General features: G+C 64.5%; 2 protein-coding genes across 2 annotated transcripts in view; both read left to right on the forward strand.

The window, feature by feature from the left end:
* Positions 1–25709, forward strand: part of GALNS (galactosamine (N-acetyl)-6-sulfatase) — a 95492-nt gene that overhangs the window by 61703 nt on the left and 8080 nt on the right. The window lies entirely within an intron of this gene.
* Positions 711–25611, forward strand: PIEZO1 (piezo type mechanosensitive ion channel component 1). The gene is made up of 51 exons (XM_054269419.1): positions 711–774; positions 6478–6573; positions 7636–7758; positions 8007–8049; positions 8132–8288; positions 9051–9186; positions 10247–10460; positions 10647–10812; positions 11015–11107; positions 11187–11272; positions 11362–11509; positions 11607–11867; positions 11938–12034; positions 12117–12295; positions 12369–12517; positions 12669–12848; positions 12998–13086; positions 13517–13674; positions 13746–13922; positions 14013–14138; positions 14548–14748; positions 14830–15034; positions 15112–15216; positions 15827–15980; positions 16716–16959; positions 17435–17531; positions 17612–17780; positions 17854–17943; positions 18050–18129; positions 18304–18375; positions 19123–19220; positions 19302–19404; positions 19643–19711; positions 19802–19974; positions 20054–20160; positions 20271–20393; positions 20472–20730; positions 20808–20996; positions 21196–21472; positions 21600–21702; positions 21792–21939; positions 22028–22242; positions 22365–22523; positions 22601–22748; positions 22855–23043; positions 23131–23223; positions 23326–23498; positions 23575–23697; positions 23780–23859; positions 24104–24299; positions 24941–25611. Exons 1-51 carry the CDS (start codon positions 711–713, stop codon positions 25188–25190), a joined length of 7434 nt encoding a protein of 2477 aa, XP_054125394.1. The 3' UTR covers positions 25191–25611.

A 25709-nucleotide genomic window follows, 5' to 3' on the forward strand; every position in this document is an offset into this window, starting at 1 on the left:
TCCAGATGTGACCAGGGCTCCCAGTTCCATGGGGGTGTGGGTCTGCATCTGGCTCTGCAGCGGGCACTGAGCTCTGGGAATGTGGGACTGTGGGTCCAGCTCCAGGAACACGGAATGATTCCTTGCTGCCAGGGACACAGCACCCAGCTCCAGGGACACAGAATAATTCCCCAGTGCCAGGGACACAGCACCCAGCTCCAGGACTGCACATCAACCCCTCCCAAGCTCCCCACTCCACGCAGCAACTCTGAGCCCTGGTATCAACAACAAACATTCAACAAAAACAAGTTCTGACTTCTTCATTTCATTTTCGGACGAAACAAACACGAAGCACAGCTGCTTATCTTTCTTTCATTTTTTTCCCTTTTTTTTTCTAGTCGATATTTTTTTTCCCCCGACGGCAAAAAGCGGACGCCGGGGGGCTGCGGGGCCCGCGCTGAGCCCGGCCAGCCCGGCCAGCCGGTGTGAGCGGTGCGAGCGGTGCGAGCGGCGGGCGCGGTGCCGGCGGGCGGCGCTGGGGCCGCGCCGGCCCCGCGGGTGGGGGGCGGGCGGTGCCGCTTTATAAAGCGGCGGGCGCGGGGCGGGGGCAGCGCCTCGGAGCGCCGCGGGACCGGGCAGCGGCGTCGGCACCGGGGCCTGCCCAGCCCCGGCGGGGCGGAACGGCTCGGAGCGGCTCGGGCCGGGCCCCCCCGCCGCGGCGGCCGGGCGGGATGAAGCGCCGGGGGCTCTGCCAGGGGCTCTACTGGCTGCTGCTGCCGCTCGCCCTGCTGGCCGGTGAGTGCGGGGATCCCCCGCCATGGGGAGCGGAGCGCGGCTCGGCGCTGTCGCCGCTCGCCGGTGGCTGCGGGCGCGGGGCCGTCCCGGCACGTGGGGCGGGAAGCGCCGGGAAGCCGGGGGCGAGCGGGAACCGGGGCTGCGATCCCGGAGCCGGGACGGGCGGTCCCTCCCTCCGCGGGGATCACCCGCGACCCCGCGGCTCCGCCCGTGTCCGAGCGCGCTGGCGGGCGGCGCTGCCGCTTTCCCCGGGCGGGACGGTGCGTGCGTGTCCCCCCCGTCCCCGCAGCTGTCCGGGTGCAGGTGGCCCGGTTGGGTCACAGCCGCCGCCGCCGCTGTGCCGCTGGGGGCGAGGAGCCCGCTCCGGCCGGGTGGGCGATGCCCGGGGGCGGCTGTGCCCATCCCGTCCCCGTGCCCGGGTGGATCCGGTGCCCCCGTGGCTCTGCGGTGCCCAGGCTGCCACCAGCCCGTTGCCAGCACTGTCGGCCTTTGATGGCAGCTGTGCTACCCACCGAGGCAACCGGCTGGCCACCGGCCTGGAAAATCCCCGTGTCCCGGGACGCGCAGGACAAGAATCGGCTCTTTGAAGCCCGCCTGCTCCGGAGCCTCTTCGGGGACGCTGCGTTTGCGTAGACGCAAAGGAAAATCCTCCTTAGAGCGAGGATTGTTCGAGGGGCTCCTGGTGCCGGGCTCTTTGCCGCTCGCCCCGGCCGTGCTGGGGGCCCGAGCCCCGCGGAGCTCTGGGGTGGCTTTGGGGTGGCCCTGGAAGGACTTTTGGGACACTGTCACCTGGACAGAGAGGGACACGCTGCCGGCTGAGGGAGGCGCGCCCAGCCGGGCCAGCCCCGTTCCCAGCTGCGTTTTGGGGAGCGGGGTCGGGTTTCGGGGTGCTGGCTCCGGGCGCAGCCTCGCTGGCGGAGGAAGTCGGTGACTCTTGAAAAAGCTGCTTTTCCTCTGCTTTGCCGGGGAGTGACTCAGAGCATCGCGCGGGATGTCAGGAGGTTCACGTTAATTATAACCCAGCCCAGCCGGGGCTGCGCTGCCCGGGCCGGGGCGCGGGAGCTGCCGGGGGCATCCCATGGGTGCCCGGGGCGACACGTGGCCCGCGGGCCAGCCTCCCGCGGGGCCCTGCTGCTCCAATAACGCCGATTTACCCCAAATCCTGCCGGCGTGCCCGGCTCTGCCGCCGCTCCAGCGCGGGGTGTGCTGGGGAGCGCGGGTCCCCCAGAGCTGGGGACACACCGGTGGCCTTGCTGTCCCCCCCGCCGCCCCCGCGGAGCTCGTGGGTGGCGTGTTTGAATTTGGGGCCCCGCTTGGGCGGGGACTCCGTCCCGCTCCAGCTCATTGCCCGGAGGGGGTGACTCAGCAGCGCCCGGGGGGCTCGCAGGAGCCGCGGGGGAAACTGAGGCACGGGGGGTGTGGCTCGTCCCGCCGCACCTGGCCGGGAGGGTTCGCCCCCAGCTCGGCCCTTCCTTCCCGGGCAGCTTGGCTGTCCCCGAACGTCCGCAGGATGTTTGCTCGGGGCTCCCGGCCAGCTTGGGCCGGTGTGGCCGCAGGGCTCGGGTCCGTGCCTGGGGCAGCCCCGGCTTCCCACGGCTGGCACTGCCCCGGGCTGTGTGCCCACCTCGGCTCCGTCCTTCCCGCTGGGGTTCTGGGGTGCTGTGGGGGGCACGCTTTAATTCCTGCCCTGCACCCCCAATGCCAGTCCTTGCCATGCTGCTCCCTGGCTCCGTGGGCAGAGGTGATGGGTGTGGGTGGCACCCCATTCCCCTGGGGTGGGCACACAGCCCCCCCTGCCTGCCCACCTTGTGTTTGGGGGTCCCTGGGGGTGCCACGGGGCTGGAGCCCAGCCGGGTGCCAGCGTGGGCTGCAGCTGCTGCCTGCTGCGGTCAGGTGCTTTTTATAAAACCCAGGGAAATAGAATAGAGCAGGGAAAAAAAAACCTATTTAAAAAAATAAAAAACAGAAAAGCAGAGGCACCGCTGTCTCCAAGAGCAATAACTGCTGCTTCCTCCCGGGCAGGGGGAGGGGATGGCAGGGTGGGATGGGATGGAGGTGCAGGGCCAGGTGCCCAGGACTGAGCCCCCACAGCCCCGCTGAGGAGGGGGACACCGTGAGGGGCTCCCCAGGGGTGCAGCGGGTCCCCTTTGGGTGAGGACAGCAGGGTTTGGGCACAGCTGGCACTGCCGTGTGGCAGCCACGGTCACAGCCCCGCTGGGAATGTTGGTGGCCCTGGGAATGTGTCCTCGTGTGTCCCAGTGTGAGTCTGCAGCTCCGGGAGCCCTGTGGCACGGGCTGTGCCCTGCTGGCGTGTGCCAGAGTGTGACACTTGTCCCCTGAGCTCCCTGTGTCCTCCTGGCGTGTGCCAGCGTGTGACACTTGTCCCCTGAGCTCCCTGTGCCCTCCTGGCGTGTGCCAGCGTGTGACACTTGTCCCCTGAGCTCCCTGTGCCCTGGCACGGGTTCCTGGCTCCCAGCTGGGCTTTGCCAGGCTGGCACCGGGCCCGGAGCCCTCCTGGGGCATCTCCTGCGGCATTCCCGGGGGCAGGCTCGGAGCTGGCGGGATGAACTTTCCACAAAAACAGGATGTGGAGGGTGAGCCGGTGGGGCTGCTCTTTCCTGGAAAGTGGGGCTGGGAATGTGCTGCTGGCTGGCTCTGCGTGCCCACGGGCTGTGGCTTTGGGGCTGCTGGGATTTGGGGATATGGAGAGACACGGTGACGGGATTTTTGGGACAGGGAGAGCCCCAGTGGCGGGATTTTGGGGTGGGGAGAGTCACAGTGACGGGATTTTGAGATAAGGGAGAGTCCCAGTGACAGGATTTTGGGATGGGGAGAGTCCCAGTGACGGGATTTTGGGACGAGGAGAACGACACTGATGGGATTTTGGGATGAGGCCTCTGGGTTCCTCACCCTGCCTCTGCTTTGCAGCCAGCTGGTGCAGAGTCGAGTCTTAGGAGCAAAGTGACACCTTGGGGACCCTGTCAGGGTCCTGGGGTCCCCAGCTGGGGCTGGTGACCTGGCAGGCAGCTTGGCAGAGCTGCCTGGCCCCAGCAGCAGGTAACGGGGCTGTGTGAGGGAGCAGGGCAGGAATTAAAGAGCTTTGCTAATTAACCCTGAGCGGCCACAGGTGCTGAGCACGGTGGATGCAGAGCGATGCTGCAGGGCTGCTCTGGGGGGTCTGGGATCCCCCTTTCCCCATTCAGCTGGGAATGGATCCTTGCTGGAAGCTGCCTGGGTGTGGGATGGTGCCTGGTGGGCAGGGAGGGGGCTGTGCCAGACCCCAAATCCCTTCCCAGCCCAGTGCCAGGGAAAGGCGCCAGTGCCCAGTGCTCCTGGCTGCCCCCTTTGCCAGGGGTGCCCAGTGACCCCAATCCCCTCCCACGGGGAGATTCAATTAGGGCTGGCGTGGAGGAGCCCCGGCACATCCTGCCCAGCTCCCGGCGCTGTGATTGAGCCTCCTCCCGCCTCATTAATGTCATTAATATTTCACGTTAATGCCGGGAGCTGCTCCGGGGTCACGGGCTGGGCGGGCAGCAATTGGGGTGCCAGTCCGGGGTGCCTGGCTTGGGGAACAGGGTGAGTGCCCACACACAGCGGGGTGTGGTGGTGAGGGCAGGGCACGGGGAGGGGGCTGTGGGTGCCACAGGGCTGTGCCCACCCCCAGGTGGCTGCTGGAGGGCGGCTTTGCCCGGCTTTGCTGGGCTCTGCTCTCCCCACACGCCAAACTGGTTTTTCCTCCCTGTGCTGCACTTTCCCCGCTGTCAGCACTGCGGGGAACCGGTTCCCTCCGCGCACCCACGCACCGGGCACGGCACGCCCGCTGCACCCGGGGAAAGGGGTGCCAGGCCGGGCTCCGGGGGTGCCAGGCCGGGCTCCGGGGTGCCCCCAAACCCGAGGGTGCCCCCAAACCCGGCTGTCACCCGTCACCACCTCCTTTCCCTCCTTTCCCACCCTGGTGGAAGCCACCGAGCGCTCCCGGTGGTGCCTGGGGGGTGCAGGGGGTGCCACCAAGCAGAGGGTCCTGGTGGCGCCAAATATTGGGGTTGGCAGATAGGTACCCCCAGTGCCCAGCATGATCCGCGCTCTCAGCGGAGCTGCCAGCCGTGCCCTCGGTGCCGTGGCAGGGCCGGGGGCTCTCGGTGGGCACAGGGGTGGTGGCACAGGGGACAGTGGCCCTGCCCGGCTCCCGCAGCAGCAGCAATGTCTCGCCCCCGTGCCGGGAAGGCTCCTCTCGGCTGGAATGTTTGCTCCATGAGATCATCCTGTGCCGAAGCAGCCAGGAACAGCCAGGAGCCCTCGGCAGCGGCCCGGGGTCACCGCGGGGAGGTGGCGGCTGTGACAACCCCGCTGTCCCCGGCCCGGGCTGCGCTTTGGGGACGCGCGGGGACCGGAGCTGCTCGTGGCCCCAGCACGGGCCGTGTCCCCCCTCTGTGCCCCGCTGTCCCCGGGGCTGTGCCGTGTGTCCCCTCCCGGCCGCGCTGTCCCCATCCCCAGGATGTGCTGTCCCATTGAAACCTCGTAAACACAGGAAGGGCCGTGCCGGGCTGAGCACGGCCCTGGCACCGGGCCGGGCCCCCCTCATCCTCCCGGTGCCACGGGGTCAGAGTTGAGTCCCCTATGTCACCCCCCCCCGTGTCACCTCCCCTGTGTCACCCCCCCGTGTCACCTCCCCTGTGTCATCCCCTTCCCAGGTGTGGTGCCAAGGGGAGCAGCTCCTGCCCTGGGTGACAAACAGCTGTCCCCTGGGGCTGTCCCCTCCCTGGGCAGTCCCAAAGGGACCCCCCCATGCTGGTGGGACGTGTCCCCCTGGTCTGCAGCACAGGGGATGGGGACAGCTCCTGGGACAGCACGGTGACAAAGCTCACTGCCCTGTGCCCGGCTGGGCACTGATCCCAGGGTGTCCCAGGCCAGTGCCAGGTCCCTGGGCACTGATCCTGGAGATGTCCCAGGGGTGTCCCAGGCCAGTGCCAGGTCCCTGGGCACTGATCCCAGGGTGTCCCAGGGGTGTCCCAGGCTTGTCCCCTGTCCCAGGCTCTGATCTGGGCTGTCCCCCTGGTGCTGCCCATCCCTGCACCCTCAGTGCTGCCCTGGCTGCTCCCTGCCCCTGCATGTGCTGGTGTCTGTCACTGTCACAGAGGTGACAGGAATGCTGAGTCCCCAGCCGGGGTGGCAGGTGCCTTCCCACGTCCCTGTCCCCGTGTCTGTCCCCATCCCTGTCCCCGCAGGGCGCTGGCTCCTCTGGTAGTTTCGTGCCTGCAGACAAGCTGTAATTTAGGGCTAAAAATAAGTGAGGGGGAAGGTGCTGGGCTGGTGGCACACCCAGAGCAGGGGACAGGGGCTATGCCAGCCCTGCAGGGGTCACGGGTGAGGGTGAGGTCCCAGACTGGCCATGGGGGTCCCTGCAGTGCTCAGCCTGGTTTGGTGGGGATGATGTGGAAACGCTGCAGATTTTTGTCATGGCTCTTCTTCCCCTGTCCCCCCACGTGTCTGGGACCTCTGGTGTCCCCTCTTCTTGTCACCCATGGTGGCACAGCCTGAGGTCCTGCCTGTGCCCCTCTTTCTGATGGCACTTTTTTGGGGCTTGACCCCCTTATCTGCATTTTGGGGTGCTTTTCTTTTGGGGATCCCCGCGGTGGGGAAGGTGCAGCTGTGAGCCCTCCCAGTGCCCCGTCCCTGTCACTGACCCTGTCCCTCTGTCCCCAGCCTGCCTGTTCCGCTACAATGTGCTGTCCCTGGTGTACCTGCTCTTCCTGCTGCTCCTGCCCTGGTTCCCGGGGCCCTCCTCACGTTTTTCCACAGGTAAGGGGACACGGGGGACAGGGGGGTGGCACAGGGGGTGGCACAGGGTACCCCAGGGCACAGGGGATGGGGAGATGGGCACAGGGGGGTGGCACAAGGGACAGTGGGCACAGGGGAGCTGCCCTCCCTCCCGTGGGCACCTTGGCTGTGGTTTCACCCCGCCCGGGCAGTGGCTCCGTGTGGAGCCTCTCTCTGTTAATTATAGCCCAGGGGGGTTATTAATAGCCCTGCTGCTCCACAAGGGCCGGGTTGGAGCTTTTTTAACCCAAAACCTCAGGGCTGGGCTGTGTGGGCACACCACGAGCAGCCCCTCCGCCCTGCCTGGGGTGTGTGGTGGCCTCGGGGGTCCCCCCCACCCCATGGGCAGGTGCCCACAGCCCCCCTGTGCCCGGCTCTGTGCCCACCCCCAGCGCCTGGCACGGCCACAGATAAAAGCTTTACCCAAGCTTCGCCCTCTGAATATTTCATGGGCTCGCACGGCCCCGGATGGATCCCGGCACTGCCCAGAGCCTTGCCTGGATTTACAGGAAAAAACAAGAGGAGGGAAAGCTCACAGCTGTGGTGGGCTCGCTGCCCAGCCCACCCCTGGCCAGGAAAACGGGCACAGGGCCCGGGGAGCCGGCTGGGAATGGGGGCAGAGCCAGGTGGTGGGAGGGATGGGGGGTTTGGAGGGGGGGGGACCCCATGAGCCATCCCATGGGTATGGGGACCCCTGGAGCCCTCCCATGGGGTGTTCCAGAAGGAATGGGGACCCCTGGAGCCCTCCCATGGGGTGTTCCAGCAGGGATGGGGACCCTGGAGCCTCCCACAGGGTGTTCCTGCAGGGATGGGGATGCTGCCTGCACCCCAGGGTGGTCCCAGGCCAGCAGGGCCATGGGGTTGGTCCTGGCCTTTGGCTCTCGGGCTGTGCTGGGTGAGGGCAGAGCCCTGCTGGGATCCCGACCCTGGGGCACAGCCCTGGCATCTCTGGGCACTGTTCTCCCTCCCCAGCTCTTGCTGAGGGTCCCTGCTGGGGTCCCTGCTGCCCTTGGCTGGGGGGTGACAGCTTTGCCCGTGTCCCAGGTCACAGCAGCCGCATCCTCAAGGCTCTGCTGGGGATCAGCATCCTCTTCCTCCTCGCCCACCTGGTTTTCCAGATCTGCCTGTACGCGCTGCCCGCCCTGGACCAGCTGCTGGGGCCCAGCTGTGAGTAGGGGGTGCCCGTGCCCACCCTCACCCCCAGCCCTGCTCCCTGTGCCCCCTCCAGCTGGTGCCATGTGTGACCCATCCTGGGGCTGCTGAGGCTCTGCAGGGTGTGCCAGCCGTGTGCCACCTCGCCTGTGCCATGCTGGGTGCCACCGCCCTGGGCACAGAGCCCCTCCTGCCGTGGCTGGGGGTGCTCGGTGCCTGCCCACGGGGCTCTGCCCCTCTCAGTGCCCCCCTCCTCCCCACAGGCAGCTCCTGGGAGGTCTTTGCTCGGCACATTGGGGTCACCAGGTAAGGGCACCCTCTCCATGTGGGGCTGGCAGGGGCTGGGGGGGTCACCCCTGAGCCCTGCCCTGCCCCGCTGTCCCCTCAGGCTGGACTTGAGTGACATTCCCAACTCGGTGCGGCTGGTGGCGCCCGACGTGGGCATCCTGCTGGTCTCATCCGTGTCCCTGTGCCTGTGCCGCCGCCTCAGCCCTGCCCCTGCCGCCTCCAGAGGGAATCCCGAGCCCCTGGAGTCCTCTGAGTGGGTGAGAGCCACCCCCAGTGCCATGGGGACATCCCACCATCCACGTGCCACCGGGTCCCTGCCTATGGCTGTCCCTGTCCCTTCCCTGGGCACAGCCTGGGGCTTGGCACGGGGGCATCCCCATGGCTGGGGGCACAGTTTGGGGTGGTTTTGGCCAGACTGGAGGGCTTGGTCATTGTCACACAGCTTGGGATGACTCAGCCGTGGAGGAGTGTCTGTGTTTGCTCTGGCAGTGCCACGGGGATCGTGGCAAACAGCTGGGACAGTGGGGCGGGCATTTGTGGGGCTGGGCACCTATTGGGGGTGGGCATTTATGGAGGTGGGCAGCTATGGGGTGGGCAGATGTGGGATGGGTGGTTATGGGGTGGGCAGCTGTGGGGTGGGCAGTTACGGGGTACAGGCCCCCAGCTGGAGCTCGCTGGTGCACGGTGGGTGCTGTGCCATTCTGTGCCATGCTGTGCCGTGCCAGCCCCACCTGGCAGTGCCACCCGGTCACAGGGACACCGTGCTGGTGGCACGGGGCAGACCCAGCCCCGGTGTAACCCGAGCGCTGCAGGCACGGACGCCTTTGCCGTGAGCCCGGGAGGGAGCTGGAAAAGAGCTCGGTGCCGGGAGCTCCCGGAGCCAAGGCAAACACGGCCCGAGCAGGCAAAGCTCTGCAGGCGGGCACCGAGCCTGCCCTCTGTGACTGGGGAAACTGAGGCACGGCGGGAGCCGCCCGGGCCGGGTCTCGGGGCTCAGGGCGCGCCGTTGTCCCCGGCAGAGGGACGAGAAGGACGCGGGGCGGCAGCGGAGGGCGCGGAGGGACTGGAGGCTGCGGAGCCGCCTGCGGGACAAGGCGCACTCCCTGCTCTGGGAGGCTGGCAAGGGCCTGGCATTCCTGCTGCTGGCCCTGGCAGGTGCGTGTGTGCCACTGCTGGGCTGGGGGTGACACGGGGACAGGCAACAGGCAGCGCTGTAAAGGCTTTATTCCAGAGAACACAGGTTTTATAGAGTGATACGATGGATTCTGTTTGAGTGGTTAATGAACAAAAACATCCTGCTCACACACTGTTCTTGAGAAGAACAGAGAGACAAAGATTGTAGATTGTTTATACTTAACATATATTTAATTGTAGGTTGTTTATATTTAACATATATTTGGTTGTGGATTGTTTATATTTAACAAGTTATCCCATCTTTACAACTCCTTAAAAATCCTCACAAGCCTCTGTGAGAAACTCTTGTTTCTCTGTCTCTGTGCCATGGCACCCACAGGTGGGCACAGCCTGGTGGGCACACGGGGGTGGGTGAGCTGCTGGGGAGGATGCATGGTGCAAAATGGGGTGCTCAGTCCAGGGGAAAGCATCAGGGGAGGGTTTTCCATCCAAGCTCAGTGCAGGCAGGGAGGGATGCTTGGTCCAGAGAGGAAATCGGTGCAAGGAGAAGGGAGGCTTGGTGTAAGGGGAGAAAATGTTCAATCCAAGGGAGAAATCTCAGCCCAGGGGAGAGCTGCTCACTCTGAGGGCCAAATGCTTGATCTGTGGAGGGAGAGATGCCTGGTCTGGGGAGGGAGAGGATGCTCAGTGCAAGGAGGGAGGATGCTCATTCCAAACAGGAGCGATGCGAGACTTAGAGTCCAAAGGGGAAAAGGTTGGACCAAGAGGAAGGAGATGCTTGGTGCAAGGTGGAAAACTGTCCCAGGGGAGGGGATGCTTGCTGTGAGGAGGAATGCTGGGTGCAGTGGGGAGCTCTCAGTGGGATGGGGGTTCCAGTGGGGTGCTCTCAGTGGGATGGGGGTTCCAGTGGGATGGGGGTTCCAGTGGGGTGCTCTCAGTGGGATGGGGGTTCCAGTGGGATGGGGGTTCCAGTGGGGTGCTCTCAGTGGGATGGGGGTTCAGTAGGATGCTCTCAGTGGGATGGAGGTTCCAGTGGGGTGCTGGGCTGTGCACTGACCGCCCGTGGGGCGCTGCTCCCCAGGGATCACCCTGCCCTCCGCCTCCTCCAGCGTCTACTTCCTGCTCTTCGTGGGGCTGTGCACGTGGTGGGCCTGCCACCTGCCCTCCAGCCAGCAGGCCTTCAACGTCCTCTGCGTGCTCCTTGGCATCTACAGCGCCTGCCACCTGCTCTGCCTCTATGCCTACCAGACCCCCTTCGTGCAGGGGCTGTTCCCACCCCCCACCATCTGGGCACGGTGAGTGCCAGGAGGGAGCTGTGCCAGGGGGAGCCACCCTGGGGAGGGCAGCCACCCACAGGCATGGCAGCCTGGCTGCTGGTACCACCATGGGGATGGCAGCCTGGCTGCTGGTGCCAGCATGGGGATGCCAGCCTGGCTGCTGGTGCTGGCTGGGGGTTGATGCCAGCTCCTCTGTCCCCACAGGGTGTTTGGCTTCAAGGACATCATCCTGTACCACAACTGCTCGCAGCCCAACATCCTGGACCTCAACAACAGCCACCCCTGGCCCGTCTACGCCAACCCTGGCATCCTGCTCCTGCTCTACTACACCCTGGCCACCCTGGTGAAGCTGCGCCGGCGGGAGGTCAAGGTGAGGGCTGCAGGGCTGAGCCACACCCCGGTGGTGGCAGCGGTGACAATGGTGACAATGTGCCTGGCTGTGACCGCCCCGGCCCTGCTGCAGGAGGGGCAGTGGGGTGCCCGCAGTGCGGGGTGCCAGGGCAGGGGGCTGGGGCATGTCCTGCTCCCCGGTGGTGGCACTGGTGCCCTGAGCTGGCTCCTGCCCCTCGCAGAGAGCTGCGGCACCGGCACGGCCGCGCCCGAGGGACCTGGTGGAGCTGGAGAGCTGGCCCCAGGACACTCCCCACGTGGCCGAGGACACCAAGGTGGGTCTGGGGGGGCTGTGCAGGGAATGGCTGCGGGATGGGGCTGCCAGGGTGGGCTCTGAGCCCTCTCTGCCCTCAGCCCATGCTGTACCCCAACACCGGGAAACGGAGCACCAGCAGCGAGAACTGCACCGTGCACATCCTGAACCCACGTAAGCCTGGCGCCAAACCCCTCCCCAAACCCTGCCTGGATCCTGGGGGTGCTTTGTGCTCCCCTTTCCCAAATGCTGCCTGGACCTTGGGGGTGCTTTGTGCTCCCCCTCCCCAAACCCTGCCTGGATCCCGGGGTCCCTCACGCTCCCTCTCCCCATGCCAGGCAGGAGGCATCCGGCGCCGTGGCTGCACACCGTGGGCCACCTCCTCATGAAGCAGAGCTACGTGGCTGCCCTCATCGCCATGATGGTAAAGAGCTGGCAGGGCACACGGGGACACGGCCCTGGGGAGGGGACAGAGCTATTGAGGGGTCACCTCTTGGTCTGAGCCCCCTCCCTGCCCGCAGGTGTGGAGCATCACGTACCACAGCTGGCTGACCTTCGTGCTGCTGCTGTGGGCGTGCCTGATCTGGACGGTGCGGAGCCGCCGGCACTTTGCCATGCTGTGCTCGCCCTTCCTGGTGCTCTACGCCATCGGCCTGTGCGGCCTGCAGTACGTGTGGGCCATGGACGTGGCCGCCGAGCTGCCCACCCGCCTCAGCTTCGTGGAGCTGCAGCCGCTGGGGCTGGTGCACCCGAGCTACCCCTGCATGGTGCTGGGGGCCAAGGTGAGCGTGGCACCGCGGCACCGTGCCACCCCCGTGCTGCCGGCGCCCCGCTCACCGCCTGTCCCCACAGCTCCTGTTCACCCTCACCTTCTGGATGCTGCTGCGGGGCTTCGTTGGCGAGAAGGTGCTAAAGAGTAGGGCAATGGCCACATCTGTCACGGATACAGGTGAGGGCTCCTGGTGTGGCTGTGCCTGTGGGGGGACCCCTGTGTCCCTGCCCGGCTGCTGCAGCCCCCGTGTGCCCCACAGAAGCCAGCCAGATGCGGGACGTGCTGCAGAAGCTGGGCGAGGTGCTGAGGGATTTCTTCGCCAAGTTCTGGATCTGCGTCTGCGCCGTCCAGTTCATCGTGGTGACCTTCGCCGGCCGCCTCGTCCTCTACAAGATCGTCTACATGCTCCTCCTGCTCCTGTGCCTCATGCTGTTCCAGGTGCAGGGGCTGGGCACCCCTGGGGACCTGTGCCACGCCCGGGGTGGCCCTGCTGATGTCCCTGTCCCCGCAGGTGTACTACAGCCTGTGGCGCAAGGTGCTCAAGGGCTTTTGGTGGCTGGTGGTGGCCTACACCATGCTGGTGCTCATCGCCACCTACACATACCAGTTTGAGGACTTCCCCATGTACTGGAGGAACATTACAGGGCTCAACGATGACCAGTGAGTGTCCCCTACCCGCTGGGCATGGCCAAGGGCTGGGGAAACCGAGGCACGGAGCAGGTTGGGGTTGATCCCTGGTGTGGATCAACCTTGGTGCCTGGTTGGGGTGGGATGGATGGGACCCCGTGCTGACCCTCCTCTCCCCACCCAGGCTGAGCGACATGGGCCTGCAGCAGTTCAGCGTCTCCAAGCTCTTCTCCAGCATCCTCATGATGGGTTTCTTCCTGCTGGCCTGCATCCTCCAGCTCCACTACTTCCACGAGCCCTTCATGCACATCACCGACCTGCAGCACATCCGGCCCCCCTCTCTGGCCTCCTCCTACATCCACAGGTAGGACCCACTGCTGGGTGACCCTCCCTGCACCCTGAGCACCCATCCCTGCTCTGTGACCCTCCCTGCACCCCCAGCCCCCTGTCCCTGCTCTGTGACCCCCCCTGCACCCCAAGCACCCCATCCCTGCTCTGACCCCCTCCCCACAGGTCTGAGGAGCTCCACGGGAGCCGTCTGCTGCGGGACGCAGCTGCTTCTGAGACCACCCACTCCCGAGACTCAGACACGGCGTCCCTGGGTATGGGCAGGGATGGGGCACGGGCTGGGAGGGGTGTCCTGCAAGCCAGGAGGGACCTGGGAGGGCAGGGAGGTGGATTTGGGTTGATTTCTGGGCAAGGAGATGGATTTGGGTTGGTCTCTGGGTAAGGAGGTGGATTTGGGTTGATATCTGGGTGTGGGAGGGTATGGAGATGGACTGGGGCATCCTCCAAGCCTGGAAGAGCCTTTCAGGGTATGGACTGGGGTCTCCTCCAAGTCTGGAGGCATGCAGGGATGGGTGGGGATGCCCTCTGAGGCAGGAAGAGGCTGGAGGCTGCAGGGATGGGTTGGGTTGTTCTCCAGGTGTGGAGGGCTGTGGGAATGGACTGGGGAGGACACAGGGGAGGGGTTGGGGTGTCCTCAGAGCCAGCAAGGCTGTGGGGGTGTTCATGAGGGTCCACATCCCACAGTGTCCAACAAATGGGGGCTGGTGCTGGAGCGCCTGGTGGTGCTGGGCCGCACCTTCTCGGACAAGATGACACGGAGCGAGGTGTTCGTGAGGCGCCTGCTGGAGCTCCACGTCCTCAAGCTGGTGGCTGTCTACGCCGTCTGGGTGGCCCTGGAGGAGGTATCCCTGGGGGTGCAGGGTTGGGGGGCTCAGTGGGACCCCCCGAGATGCTGACACGGCCTCTGCCCCAGGTCTCGTTGATGAACTTCTTGCTGGTGCTGCTGTGGACCCTGGCCGTGCCCTACTGCCGCTTCCGCCACATGGCCTCGTGCCTCTCCACCGTCTGGACCTGCATCATCATCGTCTGCAAGATGCTCTACCAGCTCGAGGTCGTGGACCCCCACGAGTACTTCAGCAACTGCACCCAGGTGTGCCCAGCGGGGCCGGTTCTTGGGGGGCTCCCTGGCTGGATGGGGGGGCTGAGGGCACTGACCATCCCCCGGTGCTCCCCTCTGCAGCCCCTGCCCAACGGCACCAACCTGACCCCAGAGGAGCTGCGCAACTCCACGCTGTACCGCGGCCCCGTGGACCCCGCCAACTGGTTCGGCATCCGCAAGGGCTTCCCCAACTGGGGATACGTCAAGGTGGGCATGGGGACACTCTGGGGATCACCTGGAGGGGGTTCTTGGTGTCACAGCGTGGTCCTGAGCATCTCCTGAGAACCTGGGGAGATGCTCTTTGTGGGGACCACCTGGAGGGGATTCTTGGCTTCACACTATGGTCCTGAGCATCTCTTCTGAGAACCTGGGGGATGCTGGTTATGATGACCGCCCCGTGGGGGGATTGCTGGTGTCACACCATGGTCCTGAGCATCTCTTCTGAGAACCTGGGGAGATGCTGTTTATGATGACCGCCCCGTGGGGGGATTGCTGGTGTCACACTGTGGTCCTGAGGTCTCTTCCAAGAACCTGGGGAGATGTTCTGTATGAGGACCACCCTGTAGGGGGATTGCTGGTGTCACCCCGTGGTCCTGAGCGTGCCCTGTTCCCCCAGAACCACCTGCAGGTGCTGCTGCTGCTGGTGTTCGAGGCCGTGGTGTACCGGCGCCAGCAGTACCACCGCAAGCAGCACCAGCTGGTGGCCCCCGCCACCGAGACCGTGTTTGAGGACATCTCCCGCGAGCACCTCGACCTCAGCGTCGTCAACTGCGCCAAATACTTCATCAACTACTTCTACTACAAGTTTGGCTTGGAGGTGGGGGCACCCCTTGTGTGGATTGGGGTCCCGACGCTCACAGCATCCCATTGCTGAGCCCTGCACCCCCTGCGCCCCCAGATCTGCTTCCTGATGATAGTGAACGTGATCGGGCAGCGGATGAACTTCCTGGTGATCCTGCACGGCTGCTGGCTCGTGGTGATGCTAACGCGGCGGCGGCGCGCGGCCATCGCCCGCCTCTGGCCCAAGTACTGCCTCTTCCTCGTCATCTTCTTCCTCTACCAGTACCTGCTGTGCCTGGGCATGCCGCCCGCCCTCTGCATAGGTGAGGGGCACCCTGCCTGTCCGTGGGAAGGGGCTGCAGGAGAGGCCTGGCACTGATGGTGCCCCCTGCCCCCGCAGACTATCCGTGGCGCTGGAGCCGTGCCATTCCCCTCAACTCGGCCCTCGTCAAGTGGCTCTACCTGCCCGACTTCTTCCAGGCTCCCAAATCCACCAACCTCATCAGTGAGTAGCCCCCTGCCCATGGGGTGCCCCCTACTCCAGCCCCTGGCAGTCCCTGCTTATGGGGTGGCACAGCCCATGGCAGACCCCTGGCCCCCCTGCTCCAGCCCCTGGCACCTCTGTGCCCATGGGGTGCCCTGTCCCCCTACTCCACCCCCTGTCCCAGCCTCTGGGACCTCCCCAGCCATCCTTTGGGTCCAGGAGGGGGGAAGGACAGACAGGAAGGGTGGAGGAGCTTTAAGAGCCCCACTCTTTTGGAGGTAGAATTTAAATCACACACACCCCGCTGGAGAAGGAGTCATGGCAAACCCCACCTTTTTTTGGGGGACCTTAATTGTTTCCCACCTCTTCTTGGGGGACCTTAATTGTTTTCCCACCTCTTTTTGGGGTCCTTAATTGTTATCCCACCCCTTTTTGGGAAAAGGAGGGACCTGGAGGGATCCACCCTTGGTTAAAGAGGAGGTGGGGCCGGGGAAAGCCGCACCTGCCTGGAGGGAATGAACAGGTCCCCATGCAGGGCAGGATGGGGGTGCCCCACACCCGGGGGAAGGGTTTGGGGTGTGGTAGCAGCATTTAGGGGGGCTGTGGCCCGGGCTGAGCCCTGTTTCCCCAGATGATTTCCTGCTGCTGCTGTGCGCCGCCCAGCAGTGGCGCGTCTTCGAGGCCGAGCGCTCCGAGCCGTGGCTGCGGGCGGCCGGGAGCAATTCTGACCGGCTGGACCGCGAGACGGACCACCACAACCCCACCCCAAACTTCATCTACTGCAAGTGGGTGCCCCCAGCGCCGCACCCCCACCGGGGCTGGGCCGCGGGAATGGGATCCCCACTGTGGGCACTGAATGGGGGGCTCCTCTGGGATGGGACCCAGCTGGGATGGGACCCCTTGGGGTGTGGACAAAATGGGATGCCAGCCTTGGAATTCCAACCTTGGGATGCCAGACTTTGGGGTATGGATGGGCTTCCCGCCTGGGATGGAAGCCTTTAGGGTAGGGACAAGATGCGATCCCACCTTTGGATGGCAAATCCCCTGGGATGGGACCCCTTGGGGTGTGGACACGATGGAATCCCACCAACCCTGGGATAGCAAACTTTGGGGTATAGACAGGATGGGCTTCCCCCTTGGGATGGAACCCTTTGGGGTAGGGACAAGATGAGATCCCACCTTTGGATGGCAAATCCTCTGGGATGGGACCCCTTGGGGTGTGGGTGAGATGGGACCTTCAGGCAGTGGGACCTGCTGGGCTGGGATCCTCTAGAATGGGATTGGAACCCCTTTGGGCCGGGGTCCCTTTGGACATGACCCCCGTGGTGGCTGGAGCAGGGACAACCTGAGGCTCTTCTGGAAGGAGTGAGGTGGTCCAGGACACTCCTGGTGATGGACCCTCACAGGCTTTGTGCCATAAACTGGGACAAAACCCTTTGTCCCCCATGACAGGCCTGGTGGGGAGGACAGGGACTGTGCTGGGGAGGAACAAGGCCTTGCTCTGACCACCCCCTCCACAGGTCCTACCTGGACATGGTGAAGGTGGTGGTGTTCCATTACCTCTTCTGGGTGGTCCTGGTGGTGGTTTTCATCACCGGCACCACCCGCATCAGCCTCTTTGGGCTGGGCTACGTGCTGGCCTGCTTCTACCTGCTGCTCTCGGGCACCGCCATGCTGCGCAAGTCGGCCCGCGCCCGCCTGGCGCTCTGGGACTGCCTCATCCTCTACAACATCGCCGTCATCATCTCCAAAAACATGCTCTCGGTGCGTGCTGAGCCCCCATGGGCTCCTGCTCGGGTCACCCTGTGCTGTACATCAAAGGGGAGGGAATGATGCATCTGACTCCGTTGATATCAGAAGGCTGATTAATTGCTTTATTATACTGTACTATATACATTTCATCTAAAGTGAATCTGCCAAGCACTCACTCTGCTCACAGTGCCCAGAATCTCGTGACTGTCACCACACACACACACACACCTGGCCCAGACAGGCCAAGGAAACAAAACATCCTCACTTTGGATAAACAATCTCCATATTGCATTCTGCTTTGGCACAACACAGGCACAGCAAGTGATGAGAATTGTGTTTGCCCTTTCTCTGAGGTTCAGAGAATGTGAATCTCAGAAATCCTCGGGAAGAATTGTGCCTTGCTTTTCTTTGTGAAGAGAAGTGTGGCAACAGCCCTGGCTGTCCCCTGGGGTGGTGACAGAGCTCTGTGTGCCCTCTCTGCCCGCAGCTCCTGTCCTGTGTCTTCGTGCAGCAAATGCAGAGCAGGTTCTGCTGGGTGATCCAGCTCTTCAGCCTCGTCTGCACCGTCAAGGGCTACTACAACCGTGAGTTTCTGCTCTGGGGGAGATCTGGGGGGCTGCAGGTTTGGGCTGCTGCCTGACCCGCCTGCTCCTCTGCCTGCCAGCCAAGGCGATGCACAAGGACCACGACTGCACGCTGCCCATCGAGGAGGCCGGCATCATGTGGGACAGCATCTGCTTCTTCTTCCTCCTGCTCCAGCGCCGCGTCTTCCTCAGCTCCTACTACCTGCACGTCATGTGGGACCTGCGAGCCACTGCCCTGCAGGCTTCCAGGTGGGACTGGGGTCCTGGAGGGTCCCCATGGGTGCTGGGGGCCCCCCTGACCTCTGCTGTCCGTGTCCCCCAGGGGTGTGGCCCTGTTCAAGGCCAGCATCATGAAGAGTCTGCGCTCGCACCAGCAGGCCGAGAAGAAGTCTCTGGACCAGCTGAAGCGGCAGTGAGTGGGTTTGGGGGGCACTGGGACCCCTCTCCCTGCACCTTGGGACCCCCCTGAGTATGGGGTGCCCCTGGGGAGCGGGCTCTGCAGCACCCTGTGCCCCCAGGATGGAGCGGATCCGAACCAAGCAGCAGAAGTACCACCAGGAGCAGGCCGCCAGCGCGGAGCAGGAAGGGGACAAAGCAGGTGAGAGCCAGGGGTCCCTCCCGTGTCCCCAACCCCTCTCTGGACACACGGGTGGCACCGTGACCCTTCGCCGACGCCCATCCTGGTGGTGCCCCGTGGAGCCCTGTGGAGTCCCCCCAGGCAGGGTGGGTGCCCTGAGCAGGGCCCCTCTCAGCCCCCTTTGCCATCCCACAGCTCCTGGTGGCCCGGCAGACCCGTCCCGGCAGAGGGAGCGCTGGTGGCGGCCATGGTTAGACCATGCTACAGGTACAGCCCCAGCACGGGGCCATAACAGGGCTCAGCCCTCGGAGAGGTCCCTCCCTGGGGCCGCTAACACCTGCAGGGACACTGCTCTAACACCTGCAGGGACACTGCACTGACACCAGCACCTGCAGGGACACTGCTCTAACACCTGCGGGGACACTGCTCTAACACCTGCGGGGACACTGCACTGACACCTGTGGGGACACTGCACTGACACCAACACCTGCAGGGACACTGCTCTAACACCTGCAGGGACACTGCTCTAACACCTGTGGGGACACTGCACTGACACCAACACCTGCAGGGACACTGCACTGACACCTGTGGGGACACTGCACTGACACCAATACCTGCAGGGACACTGCACTGACACCTGTGGGGACACTGCACTGACACCTGTGGGGACACTGCACTGACACCTGCAGGGACGCTGCTTGGCCAGGGGGACACCCCGCATGTCCTCTGTCCCCAGGCTCAGCCTCAGAGCACTAACCACGGCTTCTCTGCTCCCCAGCACTAAGGGGGTGTTGGACTGGGGGTGCCCCACTGGGTTTGGGGTCACTGACGTTGGTCACCTCCGAACGCTGGCGCCGCTTTGGGGACGTGGCAGTTGAGTCGTTGGGTTTGATGTCCCCCATGGGTGTCCTCGGTGCCAGGCAGCGCCCTGGGAGATGGCAGCGGGGACAGCCTGGGGTGTGACACCCCTGCCATGGCCCGGGCCGTGCTGTGACGCCCTGTGCCCCCCGGCAGTGCTGAATTCTGGGGACTACTTCCTCTTCGAGTCGGACAGCGAGGAGGAGGAGGAGGTGCAGGAGGAGCCGCAGTCGGGGAGGCCGAGCGCCTTCCAGGTGAGCAGGGCTGGGGGACTGCAGAGCAGCCCGAGGGCTGGCAGTGTCCCCAGGCTGCTGATGGCCCCTGTCCCCCTCCAGCTCGCCTACCAGGCCTGGGTGACCAACCCCAACGCGGTGCTGCGGCAGCAGCAGCAGCCTGAGCAGCCACCGCCCACCGGCACTGAGAGCCCTACAGGTGGGTGTGACACCCCAAAATGGGGCTGGGGGGCAGGAGGGGACACAGCCCTGCCTGGTGCCGGCTGTGTGCCCTGGCAGGAGACTCCCAGCACGTGTGAGGGCTCTCTGGTGGCACAGTGAGGTTTGGCACAGGCTGTGCAGCTTCTTCGGTGCCCACCCTGGTTGTTCAGGTGGATGTGGGGGGACAGGGGATGGGAGAGCCCCAGAAATGATGTTCATCATTTGGTGCGGGGCGTGATGAGGTGCAAGGAGAGGGGTGGAGGCTGCCCAGGGGGCTGAAGGCCGGGAGGAAGAGAACGTGGAAAGAGCTGGTAGGTGGGCAGCAGGACCGCAGCACTGGGGGTGCCGAGGAGGTCTGGGGGGGCACGGGTGACCCTCGTGCCCTCTCCTTGCCCTGGCAGAGCGCAGCACCGCCCTGCAGCGGGCAGTGAACACGCTGAAGTTCCTGTGGCTGCTGTGCGAGGCCCTGATGGACGGGCTGGCCCAGTGGCTGGACACACAGACGCGGGAGCACACGGACATGTCCCGGGTGCTGTGCCTCGAGAGGTTTGTCATGGCGGAGCGGCTGGCCAGGGTGAGCCCGGGGGGACACCGGGGCGCGGGGTGGGGCGTGGCAGCCCACGGGGGTGGCACTGACGTCCTGCCTGCCGCAGGGAGAGGAGATAAACGAGGAGGAGTTCGCCAATGAGCTGTACGACCTGCCGCCCGAGGAGCTCCTGCAGGAGCCCAGCCCGCCCACCTCCCTGGCTGCAGCGTCCCTGCTCCGCGCTTCCAGGCAGGTGCATAGATACCCGGAGGGACCCTGGCAGTGCCACAGGTGGGGCAGGGGGCTCAGCCCTGTCCCTCTGTCATCCCCAACAGGTACCTGAGAGCTGCCCCTTCTTCTGGCAGCCAGGAGCAGGAGATGAGCGTGGAGGACGGGGCTGATGCCCAGCAGTTCCTGACCGTTCCCCAGCAGCGCAAGCGGACTGCCAGTGAGCTCCTCAGGAGCAGGTGGACAGGGGGACATGGGGACAGCAGGATGGGGACGGGGGGCAGCAGGGGGGCTCACCCCAGCCTTGCATCCTGCAGGAGGTTGTGTGTCGCTGAGCTGGATGAGTCACAACGGTTCTACCAGTCCCACAACCGGTTCCTGAAGCTGCTGCTGGCCGGGTACCGCTTCGGGACCGGCCGCTCCGAGCTGCTCTGTTACTTCACCATCGTCCTCAACAACATGGTCACTGGCTCCGTCATCTCCCTCTTCCTGCCCATCCTTGTCTTCCTCTGGGCCATGCTTTCCAACCCCCGGCCCACCAAGCGCTTCTGGGTGACCGCCATCATCTTCACCGAGGTGGGCAGGGGGTGGCCAGTGAAGGGACGGTGCCACCTGGCCCCCGCTGCCACCCACTGACCCCAGCATCCCCACAGATGACGGTGGTGGTGAAATACCTCTTCCAGTTTGGCTTCTTCCCCTGGAACGGCTACATCACCCTGCTGCGCAACGAGGGCAAGCCCTTCTTCCCACCGCGCATCATTGGCTTGGAGAAGTCCATCTACTACATCCAGTATGACCTCCTGCAGCTCCTGGCCCTCTTCTTCCATCGCGCCCTGCTGCTGGTGAGCCCCGGGCCGTGGGTGGGCATTTGGGGGGAGCTGGAGCTGCTCCTGGGGGCTCCAGGCAGAACCCAGCAGGTGCTGGGTGGCTCTGCCGTGGTTTCCCACCAGTGTTGGTGGGAGTTGGTGCTGCAGGATGATCCTGGGAGTGAGGTGTGTGGGGCTGGGGGGCAGCAGGACCCCTGACCGTGTCCCTCTGCAGTCCTATGGGCTGTGGGACCAGGAGAAGATGACGGATGAGAAGCAGCAGAGCGTGGAAGGGGAGGAGAAGCCGGAGGAAGCCGTGTCCCCATCACCATCAGCAGTGGCTGAGGAAGGGCTGGAGGCCCCAGCCCAGCCAGGAGCACTGGGAGCAGCCACGGGGCTGGAGCTGGAGCCAGAGGGCGAGTCTGTGGAGCAGGAAGAGGAGAGCGAGGCCACGCAGCTCCGCTTCAGGAAGAAGCAGGGGAGGAAGACAACAGAGGTGGTTCTGGTGGAAGGTGAGCACCAGTTCCCAACCCTCATGTCCTGCTGAGGAGCAAAGCTGCCACCCCCAGGGTGCTGGGGTCGGGCAGGATGCGGCCCTGCAGGACCCTGGCTGTCACCCACGCTGTGCCTCACTTCAAGGGGACGAGGAGGAGGAGGAAGAGGAGGAGGAGGAGGAAGAGAGCCACGCTCACAGGAAGCTGAGGGTGTTTGGCTTGCAGGTCAAGGGCTTCTTCCTCACCATGTGAGTTGTGGGGGTGTTGGTTGGGGTGGGGGCTGTGGGGTCCAGTCCCTGTCACCTGTCCCCTGTTCCCTGTGTCCCCATCCCTGCAGGGCACACGACATATACCACCCAGTGTGCAAGTTCTGTCGGGACATCGTGGACACGCAGAGCCGTGCGGCCACCGACGTCTACGCCTACATGTTCCTGGCCGACGTGGTCGGCTTCATCATCATCATCTTCGGCTTCTGGGCCTTTGGGGTGAGCGGGGAGTCCCACGGGGCCCTGCCTGTCCTGCCTCCAGCATGGGGTGAGGCTGGGCCGGGTCCTGACCTCTCCTGCCCCCCAGAAATACACGGCGGCCGCCGACATCACCTCCTCGCTGTTGGAAAACCAAGTGCCAGAGGCTTTCCTGTTCATGCTGCTCTTCCAGTTCACCACCATGGTCATCGACCGCGCGCTCTACCTCCGCAAGAGCGTGCTGGGCAAGCTCGTCTTCCAGGTCATCCTGGTCATCGGCATCCACATCTGGATGTTCTTCATCCTGCCCTACGTCACCCAAAGGCACGTCCCACGGGATTCCCCGCCACAGCACGGCGTGGCCCTCGCATGGCACCTTGGTGTCCCCCAGCCCACGCGGTGGCCCAGGCTGGTGGCTGAAGGGTGGTGCCACGTCCCTCCCGCAGGTTGTTCCGCCACAACACGGTGGCCCAGCTCTGGTACTTTGTGAAGTGCATCTACTTTGGACTGTCGGCCTACCAGATCCGCTGCGGCTACCCCACCCGCATCCTGGGCAACTTCTTCACCAAGAAATACAACTACCTCAACCTCTTCCTCTTCCAGGGGTAGGGCACGGGGGCGCAGGGAGCCCTGGGCATGCCGGGGGTGCCGTACCACCGCCCTGTCCCCGTGTCCCCCCCAGGTTCCGCCTCGTGCCCTTCCTGGTGGAGCTGCGCGCCGTCATGGACTGGGTGTGGACGGACACCACGCTGTCCCTGCCCGACTGGATGTGTGTGGAGGACATCTACGCCAACATCTTCATCATCAAGTGCAGCCGGGAGACTGAGAAGGTACAGCCCCTGTGCCAGGAAGCGTCCCTCACTGAACCCCTCCGGGGGCTTTGTTGGGGTCCCCCTGAGCCCACCCTACACCGTGCGCCGTCTCCCCCCACCCCAGAAATTCCCCCAGCCCAGGGGGCAGAAGAAGAAGAAGGTGGTGAAGTATGGCATGGGCGGCCTCATCATCCTCTTCCTGGTGGGCATCATCTGGTTCCCTCTGCTCTTCATGTCCCTGGTGCGCTCCGTGGTGGGCATCATCAACCACCCCATCGACGTCACTGTCACCCTCAAGCTGGGGGGGTACGAGGTGAGGATGTGGGGGTGGCTGTTGGGCTGCCCAGATGGGACACCAGGGTGCCCTGCCTGGCTGATGTCCCCCTGTCCCCCTCCTCAGCCTCTGTTCAGCGCGAGCTCCCAGCAGCAATACATCAAGCCCTTCACCAACAAGGAGTACGAGGACCTCACCAAAGAGTTTGAGGGCAAGCTGGTAAATCCCCTCCCCACCCCAAAAAATCCCTGCTGGCTGCCCGGGGCAGGGGCTGGCAGAGCCCCCAGGGCAGGGGCTGAGCTCTGTCCCCCTTGGTGGCAGCTGGCCATGCAGTTCATCACCATCTACGACGTGGAGGACATCGTGACCGCCCGCATCGAGGGCAGCTCGGGCTCGCTGTGGAGCATCAGCCCCCCCAGCCGCGAGCAGATGCGGCTGGAGCTGCAGAACGGCTCCTCTGACATGACCCTGCACCTCAGCTGGACCTTGCAGAGGTACCTCGGGCACGGCCAGGGAGGAGCCAGCCCTGCCTGTGCCCCCGTGCCCGCGCTGAGCCTCTGGTGCCCGCAGGGACCTGAGCAAGGGGGGCACGGTGGAGAACGCCTACGGCAAACACAGCACAGAGCTGGACCCCGGCACGCCCGAGCGCCTGCAGCTGGCCCAGATGCTGGATGGCACCAGGACTGAGCCCGTGTGAGTGTCCCCTGAGGGGGTGGCTGGACCCCTGGCCTCGGTGAGACGGTGTAACCCCCCCTGTCACTCCGCTTTCTTGCAGGGCATTGCAAAACCTCTTCCCCAAATACATCCAGGCGTCCACTGGCCTCGAAGCCGAACCCATCGAGGAGCTGCAGCCAGGTAGGTCCCAACATGTTCCCCACAAGAAAACCAGCACTGGGTGCCACCTCTCTCTCTGAAGACAGGGAGGACATGAGTGCCAGTGTGTCCCTCCCTAAGGCAGCAGCACTGGGAGCACACCTGGTGGTGCCAGCCCCTGCGGACAGTGAGGACGCGAGTCCTGCTGTGTCACTCCCCCCCAAAAAACTGTCCTCAAGAGCACAGCAGCCACTGTGCCCTGCCCTGACGGTGTCACCCTCTGCAGATGGCGAGGAGAACTTCCTGGACGTGGAGCTGCAGCTGAAACAGGAGCGCAGGGGCTCTGGCCCCGGTGAGCACTTTGTGGAGTGGTGGGTGCTGAGGCAGAAGGACGCGCCATCCAAGGTGGGCAGCATCCTCCCCATGGTCATCTTCAACGACAAAGTCAGCCCCCCCAGCCTGGGCTTCCTGGCTGGCTACGGGTACGTGGAGGGTGCCAGGGTGTGGGGGGATCTGGAGGCATTGGAATTAAATACCAATATAGCCAGATGGGACGTGCCTGGGCTCATCTGGCCCTCGCTGCTTGACCAAAGGGGGCAGGTGTGGTCGTTCCACCCCAGAGACACCTTTGGCTGGCTGGATATTGCAGCTGGGCACTTGGGACAAGTCCAGACGTGCAGGAGCTCAGGTTTACCTCTGCTGGAGAAGCTTTAAGGCGATGGTGAAGGAAAGGAGTCAGTTCTGCTGGAGGGTTTGGATCCAGAGCTTTATTCCTGGCCCACAGGCCTCTGAATTCAGCATCTCCTCCAACAGAACTTCCTAAACCATTTGGTTGTTCCTTTTAACCCTGGGGAGAGGGGCAGGGAAGGGGTAGGGATCCCACCAACCAGGTCGGGGGGGGGGGGGAGTCTCAGGGGACAAATGACACCTGGATGGCCCAATGTCCCCAGGGATGAGAGGCATCTTTTGAACTTCGCCAGTCACTCAAAACCCTTTCTGGAATGCCAAGATTGACGGACAGCAGGGAGCGAGGGAGGGGAAGGGAGAGGTTATTGGCACACCTGGGGAAGGAGCTGGGATGCCTGTGACACCGCTGTGACCCAGATGTGCCCCCCTCTGGCAGGATCATGGGGCTCTACGTGTCCGTGGTGCTGGTGATCGGCAAGTTCGTGCGGGACTTCTTCAGCGAGGTGTCGCACTCCATCATGTTCGAGGAGCTGCCCTACGTGGATCGCATCCTGAAGCTGTGCCAGGACATCTTCCTGGTGCGCGAGACGGGCGAGCTGGAGCTGGAGGAGGAGCTCTACGCCAAGCTCATCTTCCTCTACCGCTCGCCCGAGACCATGATCAAGTGGACGCGGGAGAAGGAATAAGGGGGGAAGGGGCTGCAGCCCCCTCCCCTGGCAGGGACATCACCGCCAGTGCCTTAAGCAGCCCCCCCGGGCTGGGGCTGCATCCCGGCCCGGGAGGCACTGGGATCTGGGCTTCTGGGCGCTCCCTTTTTCTGGATGTTTTTCTTACATTGCTTTGAAGCCGTCCGACGTGCACAGACCGCGTTGTGCCTTCCCGGGGAGGGGGGACAGGAGGTGGCCCCCTCCCCACCCCACCCATTGGGCACCCCTGGCTGCCAGGTGGGGATGGGGGGGTCGAGAGCCAGCCCGTGCCCCCTCCCTGCTGGCCCCAGCCCTGCTCCAGAACCAGGTTGAACTTAAGCAATAGCCCCCCCCGCCCCTCCCCAGCTCCAGGATGGGGGTCCTGGGTTGTGGCCCCCCCACGTTTGAGGAGGTCTGGCAGCCCCAGTTGGACTTTAGACACTTGTGACTTTGGGTTTGGTTTTTTTTTTTTTTTTTTTTTTTAAATAATTCAAATGTTTTATTTATACAGATACCGAA

Source organism: Melozone crissalis, unplaced genomic scaffold (genome assembly GCF_028551555.1).
Source record: "Melozone crissalis strain CALT ecotype California unplaced genomic scaffold, PUWL_Pcris_2 ptg000007l_1, whole genome shotgun sequence".
In the NCBI taxonomy this organism is placed as follows: domain Eukaryota; kingdom Metazoa; phylum Chordata; class Aves; order Passeriformes; family Passerellidae; genus Melozone; species Melozone crissalis.

Excerpts from the sequence above, each read along its gene's own strand:
- PIEZO1 (XM_054269419.1), top strand. The coding sequence starts at position 711 with ATGAAGCGCCGGGGGCTCTGCCAGGGGCTCTACTGGCTGCTGCTGCCG. Across the intron at positions 13,923-14,012 it reads ACTTCAGCAACTGCACCCAG|CCCCTGCCCAACGGCACCAA; the intron begins GTGTGCCCAGCG and ends TCCCCTCTGCAG. Across the intron at positions 19,221-19,301 it reads GGAGGCCGAGCGCCTTCCAG|CTCGCCTACCAGGCCTGGGT; the intron begins GTGAGCAGGGCT and ends GTCCCCCTCCAG.